We start from the raw sequence: 21,967 nt of genomic DNA, 5'->3' as shown, positions 1-21,967 counted from the left end.
AAGTCATTCATATAACCTGTTGTAAAAGTATTAAAAGTATATATAATGAACGTTTTTAGAATAACTTGTTCATTGACAACCAGAACATAAATGTATAATATTTTTCTTTCTTCAGTCTAACGTTCCAGACAGGCCAAATTACAATAAAATAATGGACTTAGGTATAATATGCGTATACTTACAGAAAAGTCAGTACCCTGAGACTTACTAATTTTAAAACAATAAAATGAAGGGTGAGCAAAGTTTGGAGGAATAAGTCAAAGACCAAGAAGGGAGAGTACTATCAAATGTTTTAAATTTTGACCGCCTCTCAGTGATACATCATTACAATTGGAAAAATCAAAGTGTTTTGGAGACCGGACCTAAATTTTTGTAATATTCTAAGGGGGAGGGGTTTTCAGAAATGTTACGAGGGAAGGTGCCGAGGTTTGACGCAATATTACATAACTATTAACTAATCCTCAATCATTAATTCCTTTAATTCGTTCACAAAATTTCCCTGTTTCCCCCAAAGATTTTAAAGTTAGTATTATATCCCACTCTCCTTCTACCATAAGAAAGCAAACTGAACAAAGTCTGAATCCTCCATCTAAATGTCTCATTAAATGGTAAATCAGTTTGTTTAAATTTGTTTGTGTCAGGCGTGTTTAACCGAGTAGGAGTTTTTGAGATTGAGCCAAACGTTGACAGTTTTTAAATTAAAGGTTTGTTTGGAGAAAGTGTCTCCTCACTCATGCACTTGGCAGCACAGATAAAACTATGAGAAGCATTGTGGGTAAACACAGTCTTTATAGTAAATTCAAATATGCAAATTGGAAAAAAAGAATGACTTGGCAGACAGGATGGAATGGTAACAGACAGGAAGTATGATGCTGTATGTCTGGCAACATGTACAGCCGGACACCGAGTAGTCTTGTCAGTTGTGCACGAGCATTACAGTCAAGTGTAACAGTACAGTGAGTGCCTTGCTCAAGGAATGGTAACAGACAGGAAGTATGATGCTGTATGTCTGGCAACATGTACAGCCGGACACTGAGTAGTCTGTCAGTTGTGCACGAGCATTACAGTCAAGTGTAACAGCACAGTGAGTGCCTTGCTCAAGGAATGGTAACAGACAGGAAGTATGATGCTGTATGTCTGGCAACATGTACAGCCGGACACTGAGTAGTCTGTCAGTTGTGCACGAGCATTACAGTCAAGTGTAACAGCACAGTGAGTGCCTTGCTCAAGGAATGATAACAGACAAGAAGTATGATGCTGTATGTCTGGCAACATGTACAGCCGGACACCGAGTAGTCTTGTCAGTTGTGCACGAGCATTACAGTCAAGTGTAACAGCACAGTGAGTGCCTTGCTCAAGGAATGGTAACAGACAAGAAGTATGATGCTGTATGTCTGGCAACATGTACAGCCGGACACTGAGTAGTCTGTCAGTTGTGCACGAGTATTACAGTCAAGTGTAACAGCACAGTGAGTGCCTTGCTCAAGGAATGATAACAGACAAGAAGTATGATGCTGTATGTCTGGCAACATGTACAGCCGGACACCGAGTAGTCTGTCAGTTGTGCACGAGCATTACAGTCAAGTGTAACAGCACAGTGAGTGCCTTGCTCAAGGAATGGTAACAGACAAGAAGTATGATGCTGTATGTCTGGCAACATGTACAGCCGGACACCGAGTAGTCTTGTCAGTTGTGCACGAGCATTACAGTCAAGTGTAACAGTACAGTGAGTGCCTTGCTCAAGGAATGGTAACAGACAAGAAGTATGATGCTGTATGTCTGTCAACATGTACAGCCGGACACCGAGTAGTCTTGTCAGTTGTGCACGAGCATTACAGTCAAGTGTAACAGTACAGTGAGTGCCTTGCTCAAGGAATGGTAACAGACAGGAAGTATGATGCTGTATGTCTGGCAACATGTACAGCCGGACACCGAGTAGTCTTGTCAGTTGTGCACGAGCATTACAGTCAAGTGTAACAGTACAGTGAGTGCCTTGCTCAAGGAATGGTAACAGACAGGAAGTATGATGCTGTATGTCTGGCAACATGTACAGCCGGACACCGAGTAGTCTGTCAGTTGTGCACGAGCATTACAGTCAAGTGTAACAGTACAGTGAGTGCCTTGCTCAAGGAATGGTAACAGACAGGAAGTATGATGCTGTATGTCTGGCAACATGTACAGCCGGACACCGAGTAGTCTTGTCAGTTGTGCACGAGCATTACAGTCAAGTGTAACAGTACAGTGAGTGCCTTGCTCAAGGAATGGTAACAGACAGGAAGTATGATGCTGTATGTCTGGCAACATGTACAGCCGGACACCGAGTAGTCTTGTCAGTTGTGCACGAGCATTACAGTCAAGTGTAACAGTACAGTGAGTGCCTTGCTCAAGGAATGGTAACAGACAGGAAGTATGATGCTGTATGTCTGGCAACATGTACAGCCGGACACCGAGTAGTCTTGTCAGTTGTGCACGAGCATTACAGTCAAGTGTAACAGTACAGTGAGTGCCTTGCTCAAGGAATGGTAACAGACAGGAAGTATGATGCTGTATGTCTGGCAACATGTACAGCCGGACACCGAGTAGTCTTGTCAGTTGTGCACGAGCATTACAGTCAAGTGTAACAGTACAGTGAGTGCCTTGCTCAAGGAATGATGTAGTAAATTTCTTGCTACATTGTGGTTACATTTAGATTTTAGTTACAATGTATAAAACAGTAGATAGAGAAAAACTGTTTTAATTATTGATTTTTAATTGAAAAATACTCATTAGTTATATGAAAAATTACTATTTTCAAAAATAGGTTCATTAAACAGTCTATTTATACAGTACTTTTACAACTAAATAATGTGCATTTAATAACTTTTACTAACTTAATATTTAAGTAATGCTTTACTTTGGAGTTTAAATTTGTGTTTTATATCACCATTTTTATAGTGATCAAATTACAACTTTCAAAAATAAATATACAGAATAATCCAAAATGCCTAACCACTGAATTTTAACATGTATTTCTATGACCCTTGTTCTTATCTCTATGATAATGTACAAAAGAATGTCAATAAACAATATGGGACATACTTTAGTAGGAAACATTATTCTTTGTTTATGCAAGTTTAATCATTTACCAAATTTGATACCTTAACTTTGAATTACCCTGTATATCTTCATATAAATAAAAATGAATTGCAAAATGTGTTTTGATAAGTGTTAATCTTGAACAGCTGGATCAATTCTGCAAATTCTTTTTGTAAAATATTCGTTGAAATCTGAGGAAGGTTTATAAGAAAAGAAAGATAAGAGAAATTACCTGGAATATTTTGAAGTTCTGACAGAATTGTAGTATTTATGTTTCATAATCCAAATTTAACTGACACTAAACAGCTGTTGACACTGTCAGATTAAGTTCGACAAATAGGCTTAAACTTCTGTCACGTTTCTTCATACATTTTAAATTTTATAAAATAATAATTGTACAGTACTTGATCAGTGGTGTAGTGCAAATAGCAAATAATGTTAATATCTAACTTTACTCCAGATTGCACTAGTAATGAATTGAAACATCAAATACATTGCAATATTATTTAAACTCTGTTAAAAAATCAACCTTAATGAACAAAGCTGTGGATATTTTCAGGTACGGTACTCCAAACTGGTAGATTTCCTTGACATTTTTATATGGCATTTTAATATTGGTTTAAGGTATAATAGGGAAATGAACACTGACATGTCTCAACAATCCATTCTTCATAATAATGTAGTTTTTTATCAATGCAATAAGGCAAATTAAACTGAGGCACTATAAGTGCCGTTTGAAGTAAACACCTTTTAACCAAAGTAGGCTTCTCAGACCTACATATGTTTTCTTTGTCGGAACAATAACGCAAACCCTACTATGACACTGAAAATATCTTAGACCGCAAGTACATGACAAGATTGAAGTAAATGCTTTTTGACCAAAGTAGTTTTCCAAGACCTATGAATTTGTATTTTCGATCAAGGCAACAAGTAAGGCTCAGCAGTGCGTTGGAAATATAAGTAATTTAACCAGAAATGCTCCTACATGTGTAAAACATTATATAAGAATCACGTTGAACTCTGATACTCTTAAGCATCAACACTGAAATAATAAGTACCTGATGTATGCCTACATAGGACTGCATCATATTACATCATAGTGGTTTAAGGCACTACTCTTGGACGCGGGAATCAGCTTTGGAGTTGCGGGTTCGATTGATTCCCACCCCTGACGTTAGATATTTTTGTGGTTAAAAAAAGAAACTACTCGTTTTTTGTTGTTTTATGTTTTACGAGATATTTATTATTTAATCATGACCGTAATAATAGCTGTAAAAATTAAAGAACCATTTATACCACAACTACACCCAAATTGTAATACAAAATTGAAAATCCTCATGTTGCAGGGTTAAAATTGAAGTAGATAGTAAACGTTTTAAATAATAGTATTCAATTCTGTTTGTTTGGCAGTAAATAAAAAATAAAAATACTAATAGCTTTTTTTTGTAACAGCTGTCATATAAAAAAGGTTTTGTGTCAACAAGGATGCAAGTTTTGGTGTTACTGCAAAAACTAAAAAATTATAATTACTAACAATCCTTAGTTATTTTTCTGCTAATTTGTATGGCATGCAAAAGATAACTTGCATTTTGTGAATGCTTAAAGTTGCAGTGTAAGATTGTGTTGTCACTGTATAACTGTATGGAGCATGTTTTCTATTCTTTCAATTACCTTGAAACTATTAAATAAAGCAGGAAAATAATTAATTAGTAAGTAGAGTAGGCTTTCTCTATTTTGAATAATTTGGGAAGGGGTTTGGTTGTTTCCTGTTTTGGTGAGGAATGTTATGTATTTATGTGTGTCTGTATGACTGTGTTTTTTGTAACAATAATTTGTCCATAAATTAATTAGCAGTTAGACTACTATTTGGATTAAATTTAGTCACAGAAAATGTGTTTCTTGATGTGTAACTTTTTGCAATTAACTTTAATATTGTGAAATATTAAAATAAGATAAAAGTTTATACATAGACTATTTTAACTTTTACAATTGTATTCAATACATTTTTTATTAAATTTATATATAAGTGGTGCAATAATATAGGACTAACTCCTCAAACTTTTGTCTGAAATATTGTTTCCTGGATCTTGGCTGTGCTGGATTTTAAGGGTAAGGTTCCGGTTCCGTTATATTTTGAGTAAGATTGTATTTTGTGTTAAATTTGTTTCAATGAAACTATAAGATTTCCATTAAATCTCTATGATCTTTTAAAACTATGAATCTGTTATCACCTTCAGTTTAATATCTAGTTTATTTACTACATTAATTTCAGTCAGTGGGGCAAAAAACTGCTTTATACCTTTTGGGCAACTTTTTATATTTTTATGAATAAACTTGTGAATGGATCTTCCCCATTACATTGAAAGGTATTGAAGGAAGGTTCAAAGTGGGCAGATAGATCAAATTTTGAATCTGTGCTATCACAGAAACATACAATTAGAGTGTATGTTTATTGTGTGTGTGTGTGTGTGTGTGTGTGTTGGTGCGTATTGGTGTCAGTATTGGTGGTGGTTGGGGTGCATGATCGCCATATTCTGTTGCATGTTGCCAGTGGACCTGAGTCGCCTGGATTTGCTACCTCCTCAAGCCTGCAACCGTTGCAACAAAACTCGCCGTGCCTCAACTTGGTGTTGCGGCCACTTTGTTCTTCGCACGCTCACTAAAGCACATTTTGAATAGGAGTCCACTCTGTCACTTATTTATTGCTTTGGGGTTCAATGTAGCATTAATGCTTGTCTTTGTTTCTCTTCTGTGTTAATTATTTTATTCAATGTGTTGTAATAGAGCTATTCTCTTCCATAAGCAGTAAGGATTTATGTAGATTTCTATTTTCATTGTGTACGTGTAAGTAGTAGGTATTAAGTTTTAGAATATTAATTAAAGTAAACCATATTTTTAATTATGATTTTTTAAAGTTTTATGCCTTACTCTTAATGCTTACAGGTTTGCTAAGAACAGGATTGAAATTATGAAGTGTTCATAATTTAATAACAAACACTCCAATATTAAAATTTTTATTTGTGTGAGTCCTTTTGTTTTGAAAGAAAACATGATCAGACCCACAAGTGAAATTAAAGTGGATTCAATAATAATATAAACAATTTTATACTTAAATAAAAACATATTTGCTATTAAAAATTACAAGGAGATAAAATTTTAAAATCAGGCAAGTGTGTTTATGTATGTATAAAAATAAAGTTAATATTTTATCAGATCAAAAACAGTAATGGTGAATTTTGGAAAGCCCAGTTTCATTACTTACTGAATCGTTTTGGTTCTTCTGTATAAAAATTGTTTCATAAGCGTAGAGGAATTTTTTATTTTGGATTTCCTTTAATACTTTTGAATTTTTGAAACAGTGTCCAGTTTGAAGTTCATGTTTTGCCATGGCCGATCTTTCCTATTGTTGATATTTTAAACATGCCCTATGTTCCTTAACTCTCTTTTAATTAATTTCATTTTGTTTAGCCATTATATTTTAAAACACAGTTTTCACAATTGATTTGATAAATTCCATATTTTTCTTCCTTGTGTATTTTACTTTTTGTATATCCTAATGTATATTTTATTAAGTGTTGTTTCAAAATGTTCTGTCGTCACTTTTTTAAATGATCGTTTAAACAATATTTTGTTCATAATTCACCGTTTATAAAGATTTCATCACTGTTGTTTAAAGAGAGAAGTTGGAAAAAGTTCAGTCTGTGGAATATATTGATGTGGTGGTAATTAGACCTATATATAGTTTTCAGTTTTTTCTGTTGCTATAAATAATTGTAATGTACAATTTTGCCAACTACTTGTAATCTGGAACACTTAACACTTGTATTATAATGTTATGTACATTACAATGTAATGACTGTCATGGTTATTTCAGTTAACTAACCAGTCTTAGTGATATTACTATCTAGCTGCTAACAGGCAAGGTGTTTGGGAGATTTGAGGTTATGAGACTTAACTTAGTATTGTGTTAAATTATGCTACTTAAAACTAGATAAAATTCCTGTTTGCTTCTTAAACCAACTCCAGCTCATTGTGTTGGTTTTTGTTTTCTCAGCTCCAATATTGAACTGCCACCTTAGTTTCATATTTATATGTATATTAGAATCTTAAATATTGAGTAATGTAGGTTTTACGGGAACATTTTGTGTATATTTATTTTTTGTAGTATTACCTAATTTTGTAGGGTGTACTATTAACTAGTTAATAATTGTTTGTGTCTTGTTTCTATCCATAATGGATTCAAGTTGCTGTACTTTTTTCACCAGTCTACGATAATAATTGTGCTTGAATGTGTGCTACCGCAATACTATTTGTAAAAATACTTATTGTTTGGTTAGGAGTTTAGCATTAGAGTGATAAGGTGTGCAGCTCCCAGAGTTCAGAGATAGTTGAGGAATAAGAAACTGAGAACACTCATGCAGATGTCAGTGGATTCAAACCACGTTTTCGTGAATATTCAAATCAAGGGTGGATGCAGTCCAGATTTTTGGAGAGAGCCATCTTAGTTTTTTAACCATTATTACAGTAATAAGTAATTTTGCATTTTGATACAACAAAACAATGAAATTAACTCATACTGGTAGTTTAGTTCATAAATTTAAGTTTATTTAATTTTTTTATGGTAACAGAAAGTTTTTCATAAAAATGTCTATTGTTAAAATCTTGAAGGTGGGGTTCTCTGGATCTGCCACTGATAAAAACACGTTCAGCTGCCCAGAATACAATATTAGTTTTGCTAAGTCCATGTACTTAGAATTTTTCTCTCTTGATGGCTAGTCGGTGTGAAATAATTTGTGTTATTGAGTGTATGAGGTATCAGCTGGACAATAGAAGCACTTTGATTATGGTTTTGTCCTCAGTCCTAGTTTTGTTACACTATATGAAACAATAAGTTGTAGAAAACTGAAAATACAAATGAATTTGATGTTTATATTAGTAGAGAATGTTTAAATAAAATGTAGAATAAAATTAAAGTTAATGCCTAAAAAAAATGAAGTTTGTAAAAAGCTAAACATACAAATATATATATTAATAATTGACTTTAATGTTTTTCAAAACGTGTAATAAAAAGCAGAATTCAAGGGAAATTATATAACACATTAAGAAATACTCACACGTTAAGCTTAAAACAATTTATGAGTTACTAATATTCCGTAAAAATCACTGTTACTCATGAAATAAGCATATATATATATACACACACATACATACTTCATTGAAGTTGCACGCAAAATGTTTAAGTCAATAGGTCATTTCATTCTTTACATGCCCTACAAACAGACAAACAATCAGACGGAAACAATAGTTTTACAGCCACACAAACAGACAGAAGGGAAATTTAGCCTTCCTACTGAGTGATAGTCTTCATTGATGTTCAGCTAAATTCCAAGGGATGGACATTCATGCAAAATTTAAAATCTATTAATGAAATCTTTCTTGAGATATCTTGCGGATAGTTAGCCTATGGATACGCTTAGCCAAATCCCAAAGAGACACATGGCATCATCAAACGTTGCATATATAGAAATAAAATTGTAAAATTTAAGATTCAAATCTCAAGTTGTTTGTGAGATATCCAGCAAAGGATTTTTGCTCTTAGTGATAGCTTAAGAAATGTAAAAATTCTCAAAATATCACTCTGAGCTTTGGTGATTCTCAACCAAATCCCATGAAGAGACGTGCACCATCATTGAATTCTATCTTGTCTATATTCAAAACGTATAAGCAAACATACAATGGAGTATTGAAAGACCTGACAGAAAACCTAACCGTCCAATTCAATAAAGTAACATCACTACACGTGTTACTATGTCACCTGTTAAAATGTCGAATGTACTCACTCTGTTTACACATTTTTGTATTCTATATCAAAATCATGGATACCCATAATATCAGTGTAAATTTGTTCACCAACACTCAGCCAAATTCCGTGGTTGCCATGCACCATCATCGAAGTTGATGTTGCATGTACAGAAATGAGTCTATAGGACAATTCTTTCTCAGGATATGCAAGCAAAAACTAATCTTCATATTTCAAGCCTCAGCACCCAATATTTACAAAGATTTTGTGATAGAGTTGACACATGACCATTATTGAAGTTATACATTCTTGAAGCTCTTTTCTTATTGGAAATCTATATATATATAAATGAATGTTTGTGTGTTTGTCCTTTATGAAATCGTAAACTATTTTACCGATCATTACAAAAATTTGTATGTATATGTATTTTTCCACGAAGAAGGTTTCTATGCTATGTCTATTGATGTAACTCACCACCAAGTGGCGTTGCCAAAGATAATAGTTTTCAAAGCACCTGTACATTATAAACTGCAATTACGAGACAGTTACGAATATTTAATAGCCAAACACTATTTGAAGGCGCTAAGTTATGATGTATATTTGTCTTGAAGATAAATTTCTGGTTGAACTTAAAGCTTGAGTGTTAGACCACTTTATAATAAAACACATGTACGTGTACAATGGCTATAAACATATACAGATTTTCTTGATCGTGGCAACAAAGCAAACTCTACATCGGCGTTGGAAATATAATTTACTTGAGCCAGAAGTGCACATACACGGGTAACGCTTATGAAAAGCGTGTGAAGCCGCGGGAAACAGGTAGTTATATATAAATTTAAACAAACTCTCCAATAATATAAAGTTTTTATTTTTGTGAGGCCTTTCGTATTCAATGAGAACATCTTCGGACCCACACAACTGAATAAAAGTAATAATAACAATAGTAACATAAAAAATTTTGTACTAATGACATACGTTTTTATTTTATTTATATATATATATATATACAAACCTCCCTAGGCATATGACTGCAACAGCAGTATTCTTATGCTAACCATGAGATACTCTTTATTTTTTAAGATATATATATATATATATATATACATATTGGATAATATTTGTAATATGAATTTATAACTAGCTACATAGTGTGTTCAGTACAGAAGTAAATTAGCCTTTATAAACTGAAATATATAATAATAGGTAAATATAGTGAAACACATTGTTGCAAGCCTGGCCATATGAGCAGTTACCATACCCCACTTTCCCCTCACCTTGCGGAGTTACCATATTGTCGTATCAGCTGATTCTCAGTATGAGGTAATGTGACATCTAGCTTCGTTCTTGTTGTTTACATACATTTTTTTTCTCCGGTGTTCGATTAATGTGCATGTTTTTATTATTATTATTATTCTTATGTTTTTACTTTTATTATTATTATTTTCACTTTTTGTGTCATAGACCGATGAGAGTTAAGGATGAATATTAACAACGATTGCTCGATTATTGAATTCAATTGATTATTCCATCATTAGTTATTCTTTCATTACAGCTGGTAACACCGCACCACAACCCAGGTTTGCATTAATATGTCTTGCACTATAGGAATACTAGAGTTACAAAATAAATAAAACTGTAATCTGATATTACATATTTTATATCACAATCAAGAAGCAATAAACCATCAAATAGATTGAGTACATATGTGTGAAATATGAGAACTGTATGAAAAATAACATCCATTTGGTTATAAATATATATTTAATCAAATTTAAATACAGGTTTTTTTAATTAAGACATTGTTCCTTGGATCCAAAGAAACGTATAATATCATATAATACATTTCAAGTGCTTTTTGTTTGATTTTAGGTGTTTTTCACTTACATTTTTTTTAACTTAAAACTCATAAATGGTTTTAAGTTATAGCTGTGTAATTTAGTATGGCTCTTTACTTTCTCTAAGATTTCAAAATTTGTGTGGCTGTTTTAGATATTTAGTATTGAATTCCACGCATTAACAGTTAGAAAAAAACCGTCAAAATGTTGAATATTTGGTCATTTACTTTTTTAGATCAGATGGAAAATAACTTGTAAATGAATGTTTGACACTATTGTACAACCATTTATTTCGAAATGTTTAATATTCACTTTTGGTTTAAGTCTAAAAATGCATTTTCTCAGTTTTTCTTGGTTGTTTTAAAACTTAATATTAACATTTTTAAATAGCCACAATAACTAGAGTAGCAAAAATATTTTAATAATTTTTAGCCGAGAGTTAGGTTTTAATAAGAGAAAAACTGTGGCAAAGTATAAAACTTCAACTTGCACCATGTTTGACTTTTAAAATTATAAACCCCAAAACGATAAACAAGAACTACTGTAAGTGTTTTAGTCACAATGATATTGTATTTTATATTTTTAAGATTCAGGGGAAAGTTCTCTGAAAGGTTCACATGGGTCAAGTGATACCCTGTATTTTTAATTTTAAGATCCAGTCACTATGTAATTTACTATATAAATTGTACCTTTTTTAAGGCACTTACTGTAGTGAAAATTAAACAACTTTTTTCACCCGGATATTATTCTTTTCCCAATATTTTGCTTTAAAACTCACCATAGAGATGCTTTACAACTCAGCAAAAAACTAACAATAATCACCTCAGTCTCTCAGACACAACTTTGCTACTCAGCCACTATGCGTCCACCGTATTTAGCCTGTTTACAGAAAATATCTTTGATGGCATCAAAACCTTTTCAGTTTTTTCATTCAACTTACTTGCTGAACATCATTACTAATGAAAGACAAATTATCTGTAGACAAATTAACATTAACTGTTGACTTACATTGGTCACTAAATAGTAAATTTTTGTAACACAAAACAGCGTACATTTTACATCACTGTAGATGAGAGTTCTCAACAGCAGTGGACATTAGCGTCATTAGTTGATCATATTAGGTGTACTTTAGTTGTATATTTGGATTTTAAGAAAGCGTTTGACGTTGTAGATATTGATATATTATTTTTTTTAATTAAGGGATATGGAATAGGCGGCCTTGCATGTAAATTACTAGAATCTTTTTGAAAAAACGGAAGACAAACAGTTAAAATAAACTATGTATAGCGAGTTATTGCATATCAGGTACGGTGTTGCTCAAAGTGGGGTGGCAGGTCCGTTAATGTTTCTGATCTATATTAATGATTTATTGAGTATTCCATTAAATTTTTCCATATTTGCGTATGCAGACGATACTGCTATTGTGTGTTCAGTTGTGAACCGCTATGCCCTTAAAGCTAAAATAACTTATTGTGTTCATGGTATTTCCGTGTGAGCTCTGTGAGCTCTTAGAATGTTTGAAAGCATTGTAACTTTCTTTAAATAAAGCATTTGTCTACTGTCTACATTTTAATAATTTTTACTGTTAAACAAATTTGCTTAACGATGGAAGATCCACATTGAACTCATTAAATCCTGTCAGGTAAAGTTATGTTGTCAATATATATATCAGAAGATACCATTTTATATAGCTGATTTTGGTCTGCTCTGTGTTAATACTAAATTAAATGCACAAAATATACATTGAAGAATAACACATTTTTAAAACTGTTTACAATAATGAAGTAGGTAAACAACATTTATATCAATGATATACAAGTATGATAAAATATTCATCATCTGATGTAATGAAATTTTTACCCTCACCTGCAATGTTTCAAACGAGTGAAACAATAGAGTAAGTAGATGTGTGACGATTGCTACATGACAAATGTTGATAAACATAAACGTTATGTTATAGACAGCTCTTATTCTACATTCTTTTTATACTTAAAATGTATAAGTTTATTATTTAGTTAGACTAAAACAATAATTAAAACAACATAGTAGTGTCTCATGCCTTACTTTTCCTTAAGTAGTAGGTTTCAATCTTTCTACTTCTACTACTAAAAAATACAGTAGTTAAATTAATGGTCTGCCTGTAATGTTTTAATTTATAAAGTAAGTAGGTTGTTTATAATGAAATTTATTTTGTTAAACAAATATATTTTGGTTAAATAAAATGATGGGTGGTTCTTATTATTATGTATGGATCCTATATCCTTGGTTGTAGTTGTTACAAAATACTACTGTAACACAGTAAAATTAAGTTGTGTTGTCAAAATGATTGCTCAAAATACTAAGAATTTTGTAAATAAACTTAAACTAAATTAAACTATGTCATATTTTTACCAGTAAAATAATGTTGTATATATATATTATATATATATATATATATATATATATATATATATATATATATGTATCTATATATGTATATATATATATATGTATATGTATATATCCAAAACATCATAGCATTTTTAAATCCAATAAGTTGATGTCAAATAAACCTTATCGATTACAATAAACAATGATTAGACACTTTTTTAAGATTCTAAAAAACTTATGCTTATATTATTTAGTTACACATTTACTGCTAACTTGCATAAGTTAAATGAGTGGAATCATTACTAACAACCAAATCATAATTTCATTCATAATGGAAATAAATCAAAAATCAATATGCCGAACTGTTATTTGAAGAAAATATCTCCATTAATAAATAATAACTGAAAAGAAGTAATACCTAAATGTTTAATTGCCTTTATAGTATATTGTTAATCCTGTGTAATTCAATACATTACATGCCATTTCATATGCATTATGGGAGTTTTAGAAATATTTTCAGTACATGTAGACATTTTTAAATTGGTAAATTTATTTTATGAAAATTGCTTCAACTCTTCATGGTTGAGTCCAGTGGTAAGCATAGTTTCTACAGGATTGTGTAAGTGTGATGTTGTTCTATTAGTATTTCAGTTTTCAATTTACTTTTAACAAAGAGTTTTACTTGTCTATAGTTCATAGAAATAGCTAATCAATTCTTTTATCAATCGTTCGAGTAATCAAATCAGTTCATAAATACCTCCTATATCAGTTCAGTGTTATTATTTGTCAAAATATTTTCTTACAATTTTTAATTAAAGAAGTGAATTGATATTTGAATGAACAATTAAAGCCTGTTTTCTTATATATCCAGTTTTATTTCAAATACTTGAAACATGACTAAATTAGGTTTTTTTACATAATCAGCAATTTTTAAATCCAACCTTATACAAAGAAATAGCATTTTGAAAATAAATTAATGATTTTATACTTACAAATTTGATGCTTTATTCACATTTACATTTTAAAATACTATTTTATGAGGAGGGATATTGTTTGTGATGTGTGATTTTAGTGTTGTGTTGGCATAATTTGTATATGTATTAATATTATTATTAAAAGTATTTACTATACAAACTTACTAAACAGTATTTATTATTACTGACACTTTGTGGGATTGTTCTTTGGCTCTTTGTATACATCTGGTTTAAACACAAAAAATATAATTTGTTTATTCATTGTATCGTGAATAATTTAATTGTACTTGTTTAAAGTTAGTTTAAATTTTAGAAGCTTTTGAGATATTTTGTAGATTAACTAACATAGAGCTTGGAAATTACATTTGAATGTGTATAAGGTATATATTTGAAATAGGACATCTCAAAACACTAAGATTAAAAATGGAGAAGTACTTTATTTGTAGTTTAGGAGTAAATATAAGTGAATTGTGTGTTATTTGTTTTATTAGATTCAGAATTACTGCTTAAAATTTGAGACATACTTTGTCTCTGGTTTTAAAATTGTAATATCAAATTCCATCAAAATTAACAGCAAATGTTTTATAAACAAAAAATTCTGAAATTAGACAAAAGGTAAATTAAAAACATTAATTATTTCTTTTTAGCTAAACAGAAATCTTGTTAAATTTATTTTCAAGTGACTTAAACCAGTGATTATTAACAAGTGATTTATTTTTTTGGTGAGTGAGTGGCATAAACCAGTTGAAATTTTATTGATATTCACAATATAAATTATATAGATTTTATCAATATTTAAAAAATTTGTTCACTTTATCTTGAAAATGTTTTCAGTTTATATTAGAGTTTTCTTAGATTTTTAAGTTGTTTTCAATTTGACATGAACATGTTTGAATCAATATGGTGATTACAATTTAGAATAGAACTAAAGGCCTTGACCAATTTATTTCAATTAACTTCAAATTTAATCCCAGCGGCTCATCATAAACTCTTCAACAGAGTAGAGGGATCTTGAATTGCTGACTTTGCCCTGTCTCTATATCCTTGAGGTTGCTCTGTACTGCCGATTCAAGTGATTCACCAATACAGGACTAGAGTCCGGGACATCTTCCGTATTCAACAGTACAGAACTGCCACATTCGAACGTTTACCACCCGAGGTTGGCGTAAGGTTCATAAATAAGCTCCTGATGAAATAAAAATTTTAAATGATGCTAAAAAATTCAAAGCTCGATTGAGAAACCTATTGGTGTCGAGGGTGTTCTACTCTGTGGAAGAGTTTATGATGAGCCGCTAGGATTAAATTTGAAGTTAATTGAAATAAATTTGTCAAGGCCTTTAGTTCTGTTCTAAATTGTAATCACCATAACTGAAAACTTTTTAATGACTGAAATGACTTGCATTTACATTTATTTATAAAGTTTAATTCATTTTATTACATTTATATTGACGATTGTATTTAATTTGCTTAAATTGTGAACGCAATAAAGATTTATTATTATAAAAAGGAAGCAGGCTAAAATATTTAATAAAGTAGAATCAAATCTTTGCTTTATTCTTATTTGGCTCAAAGTACAACTCAAACTTTCTGTCAAATGCTCATTACTAACTCTAGTAACATATGTTTTATCTAAATGTGTTTGTTTAACAAATCTTGTATGTTTTATTTTATTCTTCTGTAACTTTTGTCTTGTGTGTGTTTAGAAATGTTTTCATGTGTTAACATATATATAACAAGCTATACTGATAGTTAGTAGAGGATATTTGTTGCATGAATTAATCAATATGGATACTAATCAATACTAAAAATATGGATTCCAAAAAGCTGAAAAATATAACTAATGTATTTATTTGTTACTTATTGTTCTGTATCTCTAAATTCAACTAATACTTATGTAAACTAATTATCTGTGTGGTTTTTCACCATTATGGCTGTCTTTATCAAAAACCTCACAAGAATAAATACTCAAAAGTGTATAATAAACGCAACAAAGTAAATGTTAACTGCACTTTGCAATATACTGTTATTAATGATATAAAAGTCATAAAAAGTTAAACTATTATTTTGTATATATTGTCAATCAATAGGTATTAACATATTGTTATCGAAATTTGGAAGTATCTGGTCAAAATGTTGTTACTGTAATCTACAACCTATACTTTTTCGAACAAAATTCAGTTTTCGTAACTTTTCTATATCCAATTTCAGTTAAAAATTTTGAATTAGGTAAAGTTAAATAGAACATCCATTGTGTTTTTTATAAAACATGTTACAAATCTATCTTTTTCCATTTACTTACTCTTACTCCCATGGCCATGGATACCCTAGGTGGTATTTGGCCTCGCCAACCAGCTGCCTCCATCTCTCCCTGTCTTCACAATCCCCCTGACCCGCTCTCAATTTCCGCAAGTCCTTCTCCACCTGGTCCTTCCAGCGATTTTTGGGTCTACCTCGAGGTCTTCTTCCAACTGGATTGTGTTTCCAAACCTCTTTAATCAATTTATCATCCTCCCTCCTCATCACATGGCCTGCCCACCGAAGTCTCCTGCTCTTTGCTTCTCCTACAACGTCTGGAGATTGAAACATCTCTCTGATTTCTTGGTTGTGCCTGATTCTCCATCCATCTCCATCTCTAATAGGTCCGAAAATTTTCCTCAAAATTTTATTCTCGAATGTAACCAATTTCTTTTCTGCCTGTTTATCTATAATCCATGTCTCTGCTCCATAAAGAAGAACTGGTCTTATAACAGTCTTATATATTCTTAATTTTGTTTTGTAAGACAGTAATTTTGATTTTAAAATATTATTTAATGCGTACATGCTTCTATTTGCCAAATTTATTCTATTTTGGATTTCTATTAGTTCATTACTTTTTGAATTAACTATTGCTCCGAGGTATTTGAATCTTTCAACCTGTTCGAATTTATGGTTCAGTATTTCCAAATCTTCTCTACCATTATTTCCTCGCCTAAAATAAATCAACTTTGTCTTAGCGTCGTTAATTTCTAGTCCTATTGACCGGGTTTTGTCTATTAATATTCTTGTCATCTCCATCAGTTCATCTCTGTCATTGGAAACTAACACCACGTCATCCGCAAATGCCAGTGCTCCTATCTTAGTTCCAATGCTTATACCTAGTTTCCTATTTCTTATTTCTTTCAACGCTTCTTCCAGGGCTAAATTGAATAGTAATGGAGAGAGGCTGTCTCCCTGTCTCACCCCTGTTTTTACTTCAAACTCGGGTGAATATTCATTTTCCACTTTAACTTTGCATTTGGAATTTTCTAAGCTAAGTTTTGCCATTTTCGTAAGTTTTGTAGGTATTCCATACTGCTCCATTTTTTCCCATAGTTTATTTCGATTGATACTGTCATAAGCTTTCTGAAAGTCTATGAATAATCCATACAATGCTCTATCAAATTCCCAGTGCTTGGCTATTGATTCTTTTAGAACAAATACTTGATCGATGGTCGACCTTCCTTTTTGAAATCCTGCCTGGTGATCTTCAATTATTTCTTCTGTGTACACTTCTAATCTTTTCTGTATTATTTTTGACAGTATCTTGTATGAAGTATTCAACAATGAAATTCCCCTGTAATTATTTGGCTCTTGTTTGTCCCCCTTTTTGTGTAAAGGCACAATTATGGCTTCCTCCCAGTCCGAAGGCATCTCTTTTTCCATTTGGTAATCCAAAATTGTTCCATATATTTTAAACTTGAACAAAGAAAGTTTTGAGAAATGCATGGTACTTTACTTCACAATTGATGGTGGTTCAGAACTGATAATACAAATAATTAGAACATTATTGTGTACATCATCAAAATTATTCTGGATTTTAATTCAATTTGAGATCGGTACTTATTGCCTCTGTAAACTTAACATTAATTTATTTATTGGTTTCATTCAACCATATTTATTATTTTTCTGTATATTTAACATGATTTATTACATGAGTATTGTTTTATTTGTAGCACTTTTGGATCCACCTCCACTTCTGATTGCTGAAGAAGAGAAAATCATTGAGGAAGATTCAAGAGAAAATCAGACTGGAGTACAAGAAAAGTAAGTCAATTAATTGAACATTGTACATAAATAGATTTATGTTTTGGAATTTTATGAATGGAAGCTTAATAGAATATAGCAATTATTATCTGGAAGTAGATCTTTATTCATCATTTGATATCAAGGCTTATTAAAAATTATTAGTTAATTACTTGAAAAATAATTGTTCCCATTAAGTTTTTATTTGAATGAATAAAAAAGTGATGGGATCTTGATGAATAAAGTTTGATTTGTCACAACCATTTCTGTATTCATCACATCTCAGTCATTAGGTTTTTGACACCGGCGGAAAAACATTTGGTGCCATCTTAATGTAATTTTAAAATGTTGAGCCAACCTTGAATCTCTAAGGCAAGGAAAACACAGTTGTGATGTACTGTTTAATTAGTGGATCTGTGTGTAGGCTGCGTATTGTAATGGAAGTGGAGCTTGTGATATACATTAGGGGAACAAATTATATATAAAACTATTTCCAGTATTTTTCAAGATAGGAATCTACCCTCTTCTCAAGTTGAACAAAATCTTAAGGCGTCAGATTATACATACACAAAAATAAAAAAAATCTATATGTGGTCAAAAGCTCTTAAGTCAATAACAACAGAATATAAGTATATTCATGTTGCCTATACAGGATGTCACAATAATACTATAAGATTTTATACCTTTTGACAATACAAATTCTCAAATATAATTACAACAGGTGTCACCGACACAGCAGTATTTTCCTTAAAGATTGTTCATAAAACTTACATTACATGAATGAAACACTCAAGGCGAATGAAGAAATAAATAAATAACATTGAACAAATTTTTACAGTTTAAAATTAGTGCACTCGTAGTTCAACATGTGCATCACGGCTGTAATTGATTGGTGGGTTTGGACTATGAGTGCAATGACTAGTGGTGAGGCACATCCATCATATAATACAGGTCATCTATCTACTGCTCCACAACATCTATTTACATGTTATTTCATCCCAACTCTCAAAAACAGATAGGATAGTGCAACAGATCAATATTGATCTTCAATAGTGAGAAAAGATACAATTATTTGGTCAGTTCAAGTTGGCTCTTTTTATATTGTGACTGCCATGTGATCATTGCCATCCAAATTTAAATTAAACTTTATTCAAAATGTGTACATAAAAACAAATATGTACACAAACATGAAATGGTGTCAATAAACATAATAATCTAATTTAAATATTTACAGTGTCTTAATCTAGACCTATACTATTTAGTCAATGTTGGGTATTAAATTAAATATAGTTTAAAATAATACTTTTTCCTGAAAATACTGCTGTGCCAGTGAAACCTGTCGTAATTATATTTGAGAATTTGGATTGTCAAAAGGTATAAAAACTTATAGTATGAAGGTTGTTGAAAACTTCATCAAAAGAAGACAACAACCTGGCAATTAAGGGCCGTTTAGGCTTATTTTTAAAATTCATAAAACTGTTTGTTAATACAGTTCCATTATAATTCTACACATAATTAGATTGAACTTTTTATTATAAATGACTTATAAATGATTATTATGAAAGAAATAAATTACTCTATCACTTAGTAGTTTGTTAGAGATGTAATTTCTGTAATCTGTGGTACAGGAGTCTGGTGGACACTGTCTACGCACTCAAGGACGAGATGAAGACTCTCCGGTACAAGATGTCGTCGGTAAGTCAGCAGCTGGAAGAGGAACAGGTTGCCAGGAACCATCTCCAAGCCATCGTACACAACTTGCTCATGGCCTCCTCTCACACTAGACCTCTATAGATTAACCTTGCATTAAACTCTTGTGTCTTTCACCACTAAATAGCAACTAAACATGATAAACTTGTCATGAAACTAGATCAGTTTCATTATGCTATAGCATTATCTCTATTTTATCTATACATAGATGTGTTTTACCCACCTAATGTAAGTGATTTTAGTTTAGATTATATTTTATATTTCTAGGCCGTAACCCTTTCCACTAGTACATCAGCCTTCAGCTGGCATTGTAATTCTCTGTTTCTATCACTTCTTAGCCACTAGTCGACTTCATAATTTTATTATTTTTAGAGATTGTATGTCCACATTGTAATTTTTCCATTGCTACTACCAAGTTAAAACCTCCACCTGACAGTGTCTTTGGATCTGATCACAGCAGGAAGTGTTTTCAGGTTGGTGCACACTGCAAACTATGCTGGATCTGTTCCCTGACGATTGGATTCTGCTACACCATGCTCATAGTCTCTGCTTATTATCTATTCTTGATATCTTGAGAATTTCTCTATTTCATTTTCTATATATTTTTTTATACTCCATGGTTACAATTACATGGTTTACAATTTTATAGCAATAACTTTTTATAACAATATTTTTTGTATTTGCTTTTATGACAATTTTGTTTTTATTATTTGAGGATTTGTGAATTCGTTTAATTTATTTGTTCATGATACAGTTAAATTACTGTATCAAGCCAAACAGTATGCAATTACCAAATCTGAAATTTTACAGAAATATGCTAGGAACAATTTTTCTCCCACCAAACTATTTTTAGAAAAGAATATAAAAATTAATATATTATTTTAGCCAAATAGCAATAAAACTTACTGAGGCATATACAAAATCTGTATAATCTAAAATATTTGTTTTTAATAAATTGAATTTTAAAACTTTCTTTTTACTGTTTTTCTTTTTTGTATGAATACTACAGAAAAATATACGAACACCTTTTAAAATTAAATTAAAATAATTGTGGTTTGATTTACTAAACAATAACAGAAATTTCAAATTAAAATGTCATCAAATTTGTATGGCTATTAGGTTGAAACAGTCATGTTAATTACTGTCAGTTGGAGGCACATGTGTACAGTGAGAGTGGAAAGGGCAAATATTTTAGTATAAACAGTTAATTGTCGTATTTTTTAAATAGCTAAAAATTGTGTCATTTTATAAACTAAACCTGACATATCATATTTTATTGTTGTTGGATAAACATTCAGATATGAAAAATCTGTACATTTACCCGTGATTATGTGATGAGTTGAATGAACCGGTGACATCAAAGGCATTTAAGAAACATAAGACAACTTGAAACCAACGACACAGAAATTCACAGTGATAATTTTTTTATTTTATTATAATTACCGGATTTAATTTCACTTAGGATACCTGAAAGGTTGTCTTCAAAGTGTATTAGGAGTTGAGGTATGTAAAATTGTTTTTGCTACGTACATAGTTTTTTATGTTAGTGATATATTGTAAATTTGTTGTGTTGTAAATCTTTTAGTGGCATATTATCACACACAAAAGTGATAACCCAATTTATTAAAAAATGAGTGATTTACATTGTTAGAATATTTACACTGGTTGTAGAGTAAACAGACGCCTGGGGCTGAAATTGTTATACAGCAATCTTGACTAACTAAAAACACTGTGTTAGGAAGATTTCCTAAAATATTGATACATTTCGTGTTGTGTTTGGCATTAAATGGAGAACAGATATATATATATATATATATATTTATCTTCATGTATATAAACCTGTTTACGAACACGCCAAAGTTTTACTAAATAAAAAACATAACTAAACTTACTTTTTTTGTTATTTAGGATGGCTTTTTCTTGTTCATCACCATGTTTTTTTTTATTTGCCTTTTTTCGTATATATGTGAAATTAATCACATAGCATAAGTTTTGACATCTACATATGAAGATAAATGCTAGGTCTCAAAACATTGTGTTTTAACTCTTTGGATACCAGTCGACTATTGTCATTAGATAAGAAAGTGAGAGACTGGCTGGATTTATATATGTATATATATATATATATATATATATATATATATATATATATATATATA

General features: G+C 31.1%; 1 protein-coding gene across 3 annotated transcripts in view; it reads left to right on the top strand.

The window, feature by feature from the left end:
• Window positions 1-21,610, top strand: part of LOC124365108 (rho guanine nucleotide exchange factor 7) — a 120,491-nt gene extending 98,881 nt beyond the window's left edge. For 2 of the 3 annotated variants that reach the window (XM_046821050.1, XM_046821049.1), the window contains 2 exons: window positions 18,029-18,119; window positions 19,727-21,610. In XM_046821050.1, the coding sequence (XP_046677006.1) occupies window positions 18,029-18,119; window positions 19,727-19,892 (257 nt within the window). In that variant the 3' untranslated portion in view covers window positions 19,893-21,610. Of the gene's footprint in view, window positions 1-5,626; window positions 9,278-18,028; window positions 18,120-19,726 lie in introns of those variants that run through there. The other variant, XM_046821051.1, reaches the window with a different exon arrangement.
• The last annotated feature ends 357 nt before the right edge of the window (window positions 21,611-21,967 follow it).

This window comes from Homalodisca vitripennis, chromosome 6 (genome assembly GCF_021130785.1).
Source record: "Homalodisca vitripennis isolate AUS2020 chromosome 6, UT_GWSS_2.1, whole genome shotgun sequence".
Lineage (NCBI taxonomy): Eukaryota > Metazoa > Arthropoda > Insecta > Hemiptera > Cicadellidae > Homalodisca > Homalodisca vitripennis.
The sequence above is the reverse complement of the archived record's forward strand: the minus strand, read 5'-3'. Positions and strand labels throughout refer to the sequence as shown.